Source organism: Primulina huaijiensis, chromosome 15, assembly GCF_012295235.1.
Source record: "Primulina huaijiensis isolate GDHJ02 chromosome 15, ASM1229523v2, whole genome shotgun sequence".
Classification (NCBI taxonomy): domain Eukaryota; kingdom Viridiplantae; phylum Streptophyta; class Magnoliopsida; order Lamiales; family Gesneriaceae; genus Primulina; species Primulina huaijiensis.
This window is the reverse complement of record NC_133320.1, coordinates 19,215,064-19,225,836: the sequence shown is the minus strand read 5'-3', so window position 1 is coordinate 19,225,836 and position 10,773 is coordinate 19,215,064. Positions and strand designations below refer to the sequence as shown.

Genomic DNA, 10,773 nt, shown 5'->3' with positions numbered 1-10,773 from the left:
TGAAAGTAGTTAATGTATTTAATAATGAGGTAAATTGGTAAAATAATATTAAACATGAAAGACAAAAACTTGTGTGAGACAGATATCTTATTTGGGTCATCCATGAAAAAGTATTATTTTTTATGTTAAGAATATTACTTTTTATTGTGAATATCGGTAGGATTGATCCCTCTCACATATAAAGATTCGTGAGTCCGTCTCATAAAATACCTAGTCAACATGAAAACTGGACTATGTAATTCAGACAGGACAAAAAAGGAAGTGTGATATTTATATTTGGAACTGAGAGTAAAAATTTTAGTATGTATGTGGTTCCAACGATTTAAAATCTATAATTTCAAATGTATTTAAATTTGTTTGGACAAATTTAAGTAAGATATCATTTTGAATTAAAGGATTTGAATTTATTTGATTTCAAATCCATTGTAGTAATTGAGCTCAAAATTAGATCAAAGGATTTGAAATATCTTGTATTAATTTGAAATTAATGCACTTCGAATAATTTGATTTGAAATCCTCCCACAAATTCAAATTATACGATTTCAAATTTATATTCTCGATATGATAGTAATTATAATGGTTTTCAAAAAATAAATGGAGTGCTAGTATTGTTCAAAACATGTAATTGGAATAACTCGGTACAATTATATCCCTTTGTCCGAACCGAATCAGTCCATCCAAATCCACACGTAACCCAAAGGTCAGCAAATTGGAAAAATTGGACAGACAAGTATGAAATAATTGTGAGGAAAAGTCGGTCTTTACAAATGGAAGGAGATTTCCTACACGCTTACGAAGAGCTCTATTTAGTTCACCTGAATTCTTCGAATTTTCTCTCATCTTATAACATTTAAATGCTTAGTTGTATAATATTTATGATGTGTTTGTTCTCATGTATTAAGAGAATACATGTTCTCTTTGAAAACACAGTGAGCGTGTTGTACACTATAAAATATTATAGTGGAATTTTTTTCATCTTGCCTGTAGTTTTTACCCTAATAATTTTTAGGGGTTTTCTACGTAAATCTCGGTGTCTATTTTATTCTTTATTTTCATATTTATCATTTCAAGTTGTCGCACATGGACCAACATTGGCAAACAGAAGGAAGAAAGTAATCAATCATATTATTTCTTATTCTCAAAAGTTATTTTACTCAAAGAAGCTGTATTACAAATAATGTTCTAATTGCTTTTGAAAGTGGCCATCAGATAGAAAATCCAATCATAACATAGAAAACAGACAAACCTCATATCAAAATGCGGAAAAGACAAGGTAAATGTGGAGAGACAAACATTAAAGATTGACATGTCAGATACCTATGCTCGTGTTGAATGGATTTTTCTAAAAGAAATGATGCTTTAGATAGGGTTCCTTAAGACTTAAGGTGGGTGGAGATGATAATGCTTTGTGTAACTATGTTTGAAACACAATGTAGATGCGATTGTTTTCGCTAATTCAACTTATATTGGCTATAGCTGCATTATTCGAAATTCTCATTTCATCGTGATAGTACCAATCTATGGTCTTTTTGCTGGTAACTTAACTCCAACAATTCAGAATCTTTGTGCATTCAAGAAGCATTAAGTTGGCTTAAAAATTTGAACGTCGATCATGTCATAGTTGAATATGATGCTTAGGTAGTTAACGAGTTGTTGAATAAGTCGGAGTCAGATTCTTGGTGTTTAACACTAATCGTTGAAGATTGTAAAACTTTTATCAGAGATATATCATCTTAGCTTGTATGTTTAACTTTTCGTATACATCAGCGTATCGAGATGTCCATACTTTGACTACAGAGACTGTTTTTGTGTCTGGTCTAGTTGGTCGGATTAGTCCTTGGCCTACTTTGATTTCTAGTGTAATTATTCAGGATTTGATTTAATAACATTCCTTCTTGTTAAAAAAATGTTGAAACTATTTTTTTTTTTTAACATATCATTCAAATTAATTGCCCTTGTTTGAGTTGTATCAATATCAAACCCACTCGTCACAATATTGTGTTAATTTCCTTTTGATTTTAATGTATATATAAGAGACATCGAATTATCCTGATATAATTCGATCGAAACACACTTGCACATGTTTACAAAATTTAGTCAGTAAAAAACATGGACAAATGATGATAAATCTTGACAAGTGAATTATATATATTTGAAATAATCGAAAACATAATCGAAAAATGAAATGTATAATATATAAATTGAGCAAAAAAACATTTATGAAACGTTCTCATTAGTCAATTTTATGAGACATATTTTTATTTAGGTCACCCATGAACAAATATTTTTTTATGTTAAAAATATTATTTTTATTATAAATATAAGCACATGGTTGACCTTCTTACTATAATGATTCGCGAGACCGTCTCACAACATACGTATTTTATAGAGTAGGTCTCTTGTGAGACGGTCTGACAAATCTTTATCTGTGAGATGGGTCAACCCTACCAATATTCACAATAAAAAGTAATACTCTTAGCATAAAAAGTAATACTTTTTCATGGATGATCCAAATAATAGATCCGTCTCACAACATACGATATGTGAGACCGCTTCACACAAGTTTTTGTATATTTTAAATGGAAAAGCGAGTGGGCAAGCTATCAATTTTCTATTATTCGCCGATGACAGCTTTTTCTTCTTCCGAGCATCAGTGGAGGAATGTCTTACAATAAAGCATATCCTCAATACATACGAACAAGCGAGTGGGCAAGCTATCAATTTTCATAAATCTGGAATTTTCTACAGTAGGAACACTGAGCAACCTTTGAGGGAGGAATTGTCTAACATACTTGAGGTGGTGAACCCGCTAGACACTGGTAAATATCTGGGCCTTCCTTCGTTAGTTGGTAGCAAGAAAAAGGTTGTATTCAGGTACCTACGGGAGAGGTTGTGGACGCGAATTCAAAATTGGAAAGGAACCTCACTATTCATGGCAGGGCGTGACGTACTCCTCAAATCTGTGGCTCATGCTCTGCCCACGTATTGCATGCAGTGTTTCTTGTTACCAAATTCTCTGCTGGATGAACTTCAACGAATGATGAATTCCTTTTGGTGGGGGTCCAAGCCAAACGGGGCGCGGGGGATTCATTGGATGTCCTGGGATAGGCTGTATATACGAAAAGAATTTGGTGGGTTGAGCTATCGGAATTTGGAAGGCTATAACCTCGCTATGCTTGGGAAGCAAGGCTGGCAACTTATCACTGCTCCTGATGCTTTATCTTCACGGCTCCTCAAAGCTAAATATTATCCGAAAAGGGATTCTTGAATGCAAGCCTAGGATCTGGTCCTAGCTTCATATGGCGAAGCATCTGGTGCTTTCAAGCTATACTGGCACGGGGAACACATTGGAAAATTGGTGATGACAAATCTATCAACATCGGCACAGATCCTTGGTTACGTGATCCTGCAAATTTCTATATTCAAACAGCCCTTGATGAAGAGCACCGTGCCATGACGGTGCATGAGCTGATCGACGTAGACTTACATCAATGGAAGGCAACGACAATGCAAGCCTTATTCGAACAAAGGGATATTGAGGAAATCTTGAAAATACCAGTACCAACGGCTGCATTTGAAGATATCCAATTATGGCATTTCAGTAGAGATGGGTGCTATACAGTCAAATCGGGGTACATGCTCCTTATGACAAATATTGCAAATTCGAATAGTGCACAACACGCACATGGATTATGGAATCGAATGTGGACAGTCCATGTACCACCAAAGGTAAAATTCTTCATCTGAAAAGCTGTAAGAAACTATAACCCATGTCGGCAGAACCTGCTTAATCGTCATATTGACGTACCTTCCATCTGCGCTCTATGTGGATCAGGAAATGAGAATAACTGGCACTTGTTCATTGATTGCCCTTACGCTCAGGCTTGTTGGGAAGCTGTAAACTTGGTGCACCTTGTAAATGATAAGGCAACTAACTCAGATTCATTTATGCAATGGTTCTTCGGCTGTTTGGAATGCTGGCCCAATAAATTATTGCCCACCATGTTCATGACTATATGGAGCATATGGAAATACAGAAATGACAAACTCTGGAATGCGGTAGAAAGATCAACCCGGGTTAATATAAAATTAGCTGTTGATATCCTCAATGACTGGATAGCGGCTCGCAAATCACCCCATATCACACACTCTCAAATGAATGCATCTAAGGAGGAGCTTACTTGGAAAAATCCACCATCAGGATTCATGAAATGCAAAGTCGATGCGGCAATCTTTAGGGAGACGCGTTTGATTGGATCTGCAGCGGTAGTTCGGGATTCAAAGGGTGAGTTTATGGTCTGTAGGATGCTCAAATTTCAGGGGTCAATTGAAGTACGAGAAGCAAAAGCAAAGGCGCTACTTGAGGCCATAACCTAGGCCGCATCTTTGGATATGCAACATATTATATTCGAAACAGATTCGAAAACCGTGGTGGAGGCGGTTCACTCAAATGTAGTAGATCGCAACGAGTTTGGAACAATTATTGGAGAATGCTGCTCCCTTCTGTCAAGAGAACGTTACTACAAAGTTCATTTTACCAGACGACAAGCGAATATGGTTGCCCACAACCTTGCTCGAGCGGCCATTTCTCACGCTAGTCCTTGTGTCCTCTTTGATGCTCCTAGTTTTATTTATGATGCTTTAATTCATGATTGTAATGAACTTGCTTTGAGCTAATGAAACTTCGTCGGTTTTGGGTTCCAAAAAAAAAATGGAGAAGAAAAAGTAATAGATATGATGAAAATTTGAATATAAAATAAAATACGTGTCCGCTAAAGTTTTTTTTAAAAATTATTTTATCCGAATTTTTGAATCCTTTCAAATTTTTTAAAAATTAATGACAATTCAAATGTAATAAAATAAAATAATTTTATAATTGCAACTTTAAATTCAAATATTTCCCCAGTTTTCGATCCCTCCGCCCAAGTTTCCTCTTGAAACCCATCGTCCAGAAATCACTCTCCGTCTCACATTCGAGTTCTGTACCTAATTATACTCAAAATTCAAAGCAATTTCCTCAAAACCCTAGAATTCCGCTGATGGGATTTGTGTAAGGATCATGGCAGCTGAATTTTTTGGTCAATGAATCGTTTTCACAAGAAACAATGGCGACTTCGGCGTTCAAATCAACGACCAAGAGAACCCCAATAAGAGGTAGCTCCAGCTCCGAAGACTCCAGCTGCGCTAGCCGCTCTCTCCGCCGTTCCCGGAGTCTCAGCCGATTTTCCCGGCCGGCCCATCCGGAGTGTGATACTGAACAGCCTGTGCTTGATTATAACAAGACCGGGCCGAGGGGGAAGTTCGTCAACACTGTGAGGGGATCGGCGACGTTCCCGGAGATCAGCTTAGATGATCTCACGCTTGAGTTCTTCGGTTCGAGGACTGAAAATGAGAGTGATGGAGGGGTGGTGAGGGAGAGAAAGGAGAGGGAGGGCCGTTCGGTTGGACGATGGGCGACTGATACGGTGTCATCCAGAAGAAGGGGGCGTTCGGTATCCAGGAGCCGTGGGGATAGCATTTCGAATAGCTCTGCTTTCGAGGGGAACAGAGTTGTTTCTTCCTTCGACGCTGGTTCGCGTCGTCGGAGGTCTTTATCTGTGGCTCGCTATCAGATTAGCGATTCAGAGGTGACTTTGCATTTCCGTGTTTTTTGTTTTTTAAGCGTGGTTACAACTTAGAATTGCATGAGATATTGCTTCTGCACTGGTTGCTCAATTTTGAATATTAGATGAAGTGATATGATATACTAGGAATTCACTTTAAGAGCTGAATTTTTTTTAAGTTACTGATTACTATGTAACGATTAATTGAATTAAATGGAAATTCAAAAACTTTAGCTAAACATAACAAAGGAATCATCATTGAAAGAAACCAAGTGTGAGATGCTTAAGAAGTTGAATTTCATTGTTCTTTATAATTCTATTTGTTATAAAAATATATTTCAATCGAATTTCTAATGTTCGTCTTTCATTTTTATTACAAGTTTGTCTAATTTTTCCAAGTCAAAGTCACCCTTTCGTGTTTGATTAATTAATTATCTCCAAGGTCTAGTCTAAATGTTTAAATTACCAAAAACAAATAAACAACTATAGTTTAATGTCTGTGTTGAAATTTGACTCCTTTATTTAAAAAGGCTACATTGCTTAGCAATTGATGTCTACTACAACCATGTCTCGAATAATCAATCAATCAATGTTAGAGGTGGCTAATCAATAATATAAAATGTATTTAACTAAGAAAATGAACCTAAAAATCAAATTAATTGAGCCATCAATTCAAGAAATATAGTGTTCCATGTGTTACATCGATTTACTTGTAAACAGATTTTTTATGGGTGTAGTGAAAGGAGCAATTGAGAGATAAAATCTGTCAAAAGTAGTAGTAAACTCATTCCTCTGCACAATTAAATGTGATCTCCTAAAGAATATTGAAGAACGTAAAAAGAAATTATATATCCTAATAATTTAATTTTTTGTTACTATGAGTAATATCTGTGATTCGAAATCCTCTTTATTGGCGTAAACCTCGTCCTATTTTGTTTAGTAGGAACTATGTCGAATGGAACTGTTGCATTTTTTAAATTGCATCACCAGTTCATGACATATTCAAAATTTCAGCAGCTATTTCTGGCCTCCAGTTGGGCATATCCCTGAACACGAGATTGTTACTCAATTTTGAGTGGGTTCAATTTTTGTGTGACATGTTTAATCCTTAGACATGGGGTCCATCCAGCATGCTACTCTCCATCGGAGCACTGCTGACGAGTGCACAATTTGTTTCCTTTATACTGTGTTTGCCCTTTTCGTTTTGTTCTACCTCTGTATTGATAATTGATAACAAATGCACTAAACAAGAGATAATATTATTTCACTTGTTAAACATGGATTGCATCTACAATCTGGCAATTAGACACAAAAAATCCACTTCATGAAGGGTTTGGGAGTGGATTTAGGCAAATAAGGAGAACTCAAAATTAGTGACTTTTACTGTTCTCCTTCCTGCTCCAGTGCTCAGGTCCAGTCCATGATCTTGGCTCGACTTGAGCAAAAGACATCGAAACTCAAGCGAATGGATAATTATTTGGTATACCGTATACATCACGTACCTTTATCAACTGTCAACACCATGTCAATCATGATTAACAATATTTCCACCATCAACAGTCCACATTCAAAAGATTGTTATAAAAATACTGACATGAGAGCTAAGATCAACATCCACCAGAAGGTATGGCACCAGTGTTGCCTGGCTTGTTTAACAATTTGTTCAGCCGCTTCATATTGTGGGTTAAGACATTGATGCAAGATATTCTTTTGAATTTTCATACCTGAAATGTGTAAAAAGCTTATTTTTCTCAAAAGGGATACATAAGTTGCTGTTAAATTTGAATTGCAGAGTGAGGTTGATTATACTCTGAGTTCAAGAAAACATTCTAATATGAAGGCTCCAGCTGATGGGAACAACCAAATGCATTTAAGTTCAAGCAACAGGCGACTTGGACGATCTCGGAGCCACAAAGATCTTTCTCTATCACACGATGGTTACTCTGTAAGGTCTCTATCCCTTGTATGTATGTTGTTTGCTATTGTGCTTCCGGCTCGTATGTAATTGTGATGGCTATTATACATCATTTCTTTCTTGGGTATTTCTCAGTGAGCATTTCTTTAATTGTCAATCTTGACCTCTTTTTCCCTTTATTGTGATTGCATTTCAAATTTAGCTTTGTTAAATTTATTAAATCGAACTGAAACTCGAATAGTGACTTTTACACTGAGATCTGTCAGAGTCAATCTTCTGTCCTCACTGATGATGATTCAAAAGACACTCATTTTGGGAGAAACAGAACTGAGAAGATAATCCACACAGTTTATGCTCAGAAGAAGGTCGATTTAACCTTCTTTGTTGATTTAATTGCTTTACTTTATAATATATTTTTTGTTAGTAAGATGGTAGTCCATTAAATTTCTATATCATATATTTTCAAATTATCCTGTATATTTGTTCTTGCTTCAGGCTGAGCACCCTACAAAGGATGTTCCAAATGGACTATATGAGGCAATGCGAAAAGAACTTAGACATGCTGTTCAAGAAATCCGAACAGAACTAAATCAAGTGGGCTATAAGAAATAAGTTTGCTGAAATAATTCAAATACCTGTTCTTAGATAGTCTTTTGAGGGTAATACACAGATTGGTTATTCTTATTTAATTATTTGTAGTATGTACAGGCAATGGGAAGAAATCAAGTGGCTTTAACTAGCGGTGACTCCTTACAATTAGACAATTCCGAGAGACTTCCAGATTTGTCTGTTATCAGGAAAAAATACGCCACGAAATTTGAGCAGGTGATAGCTCTCGGTTTTTACTTTAGACTATATCTGGTTAGGTTCCTGTTAAATAAGTGTCTTGTAAAGTATGGGTAGGCAGAAGTTGGTTCTGGAAACTATTGAACACAAATCTTGAAGTGGTTTGGCTCGTATAACATTGAAATGATTTATACTGTGAATGGTAGTTTCCTAAAAGCAGACTGTCTGCTGTACATTTGTGTGCTGTCTTAGCACTCCACTGACTTGTTTGGATGTTGGCCTCCAAGGAGAGCCCCCAAACCCAAAAGACTGGGTGGCAGTGTAATATTGAAATATTTGGTTCAGTCTAACAGTTTAAAATGAAATCCTTGGAGCATTTTATTCAAACACCCAGGTTGTGTGACTAGATTCTGGGAGAATCAAATGACAAAAGAATAATAAAGATTTCTGTTCAAATGGAAGAATGATGCTTGGAAAACTTGTGGATAAATTTGGCAATCTATTTTGTTGGAACTAACTACTTTAAAATTCTGGAAAAAAAACAAAGATTCACCACTAGTTTGGTAATCTAGGTCGTGTCCTGGAATCAGCTCTTCTGATGAATTGTAAACAAACCTGAAGAACTAGAGTTCAAAATTCTCTTTGTTTTTACATTAAATCATTTTTATCTCTGGGGTGTTTTAGAGTCGTAGATTTAATAACTCATTATTGCGAGACAGAATTTCTTTGTACTGAAATTCTCAAAAAGTAATTGAAGCATTCTCTCAAATTTGTAGTTGGAAAAACGTAAACATAATTTTTCGCCTGAAATGTTGTTTGAGGAGCAACGAGGTCGAGATGCCCATAAGATAATCAAAGAACTTTCTGATACAAGGAGTTCAGCTGTAGAAGAGCAGCATTCACAAGCCAGAAAGGTATATCCATCGCTCAGTTTTAGTCCTATAAACTGTTTGGTTTTAGTCTAATTGTATTGTTTCTAACTGTTATTATTTCTTGGTGTTAAAGAGAAGTAGCGACAGAAATTGTATGTCAAAACGATTAAGCGAGGAAGCAGAAAGATATTTCGAGGGCTTCATTTCTAATGTCGATACAGACATATCTTCACTGGATGGAGAAAGAAGCGACGGAAGTTCGACTTTAGGAGGGAAGGACAGAGGCACTGCAATAAATAGGAATGGACCTTATAGTACCACAGCATCTGTTTCTAGTCCTATTATAATTGATGATGTTAGTTTGCCTTGGTTGCTGTGGGAAACCAGTCACGATGCTTCTCTTACAGGCAAGAACAAGGCACAGACTCCTGTTACTCCAAAAAAGGCACAGACTCCTGTTACTCCAAAAATTCCGAATTTGGATTCAGAAAAGGTTAATTTTTATGTCTTGCTACTAATTGTTTTGATAATGTTTGAATTGATTTCAATTTTTCCATCTCACTGTTGTACCTTCATAACTTCATTAACCATATCTCAGTCATTCAAAATACCTACGTTACTGTAGTGTCATGTATTATGGAATTCCTTAGTTGTAGGAAATTAAATCTGCCTCCATATTTGCAGCAGAGATTAGCATTTCTGGTAATCACTTTTGTGTTACTTGTCTATTAACAACTAAACCAGCGGAAGGTTTTGATTTTGTATGTTGTGAAAAGCCATTTTCCCTATTGACATTTTGGCCCTAAGCTTTAGAAAAAAATGAATGGTTACAATGTTTCAATGTTTTAGCTTAATGATTCAATCTGCTGAGGTAACTTTCTGTTCTGTTTTTTCCCCTTTTTATTTTTGGATATCGATATGTTTTTTACATCCACGGTCAATTTTAATGAAATCAGTGTTTCCTGCAGGACGTTGTCTTAAATGATCCAGGTAGTCATTCTGCTAGCAGTCAAGGAAGCTGGAGCCCAGGTCGTCTTTCCAGTAGCCTGACGAATAAAAGAGGTGACAAAGGCAAAACTAGAAAAGTCGGTGACTCTCCCATTGATATTGCCGAGTATCATAAACTTCCCAATAAAGAAGAAGTTCTGTTTGAAATGTATAGGCAGCAAAATAGAATCAATTCTGGTTGTCTATTTATTTGTTCTACTCAACTTCTGTAAACACTTGACTTCTGGATTGAGATAATTCCTCTCTCATCTTTTGCAACAGAATTTCTTCTTTTTGTTTTTGTTAACTTAGTTCTGATTTTTTGTTTTTATAAAGTAATTAGGTGTTCGCTCAAAAGATATTGTAATTCCAAGTATTAATAGAGAGGTAGCTTGGAGAAATTATATTTTGAAATATTCTCATAGTAAATAGTAAGGTGTAAGCGAATCAAATTTAGATGAATATTAGTAAAAATTTAAGACTCGAATTCGGGTTCAGATTAAGTATATTCGAGTTCGAATTGATTTGAAATTCAAGTTTTTTTAATTTTTTTGGTTCGAGTTTTGCTCGAAATCTTCAAATCTATTCAAACTATTGTTCATTTTGTAAG

General features: G+C 35.8%; 1 protein-coding gene across 2 annotated transcripts; it reads left to right on the top strand.

Annotated features, from left to right (window-relative positions):
• The first annotated feature begins 4,811 nt into the window (after nucleotides 1-4,811).
• On the top strand, nucleotides 4,812-10,564 carry LOC140960059 (uncharacterized). Of its 2 annotated transcripts, none has more exons than XM_073418177.1 (8): nucleotides 4,812-5,627; nucleotides 7,396-7,548; nucleotides 7,785-7,883; nucleotides 8,014-8,112; nucleotides 8,227-8,343; nucleotides 9,126-9,218; nucleotides 9,310-9,669; nucleotides 10,145-10,564. In XM_073418177.1, exons 1-8 carry the CDS (start codon nucleotides 5,106-5,108, stop codon nucleotides 10,394-10,396), a joined length of 1,695 nt encoding a protein of 564 aa, XP_073274278.1. In that variant the 5' UTR covers nucleotides 4,812-5,105; the 3' UTR covers nucleotides 10,397-10,564. The 2 variants fall into 2 exon arrangements, with proteins under 2 accessions (XP_073274278.1, XP_073274277.1); XM_073418176.1 differs by having other exon boundaries at nucleotides 4,814-5,627; nucleotides 9,081-9,218.
• The last annotated feature ends 209 nt before the right edge of the window (nucleotides 10,565-10,773 follow it).

Bases quoted from the DNA above. Each gene is read 5' to 3' on its own strand.
- LOC140960059 (XM_073418176.1), top strand. From the start codon at position 5,106: ATGGCGACTTCGGCGTTCAAATCAACGACCAAGAGAACCCCAATAAGA. The intron at 7,549-7,784 runs GTAAGGTCTCTA...GAGATCTGTCAG, and splicing joins TATCACACGATGGTTACTCT to AGTCAATCTTCTGTCCTCAC. The intron at 9,219-9,309 runs GTATATCCATCG...TTGGTGTTAAAG, and splicing joins AGCATTCACAAGCCAGAAAG to AGAAGTAGCGACAGAAATTG.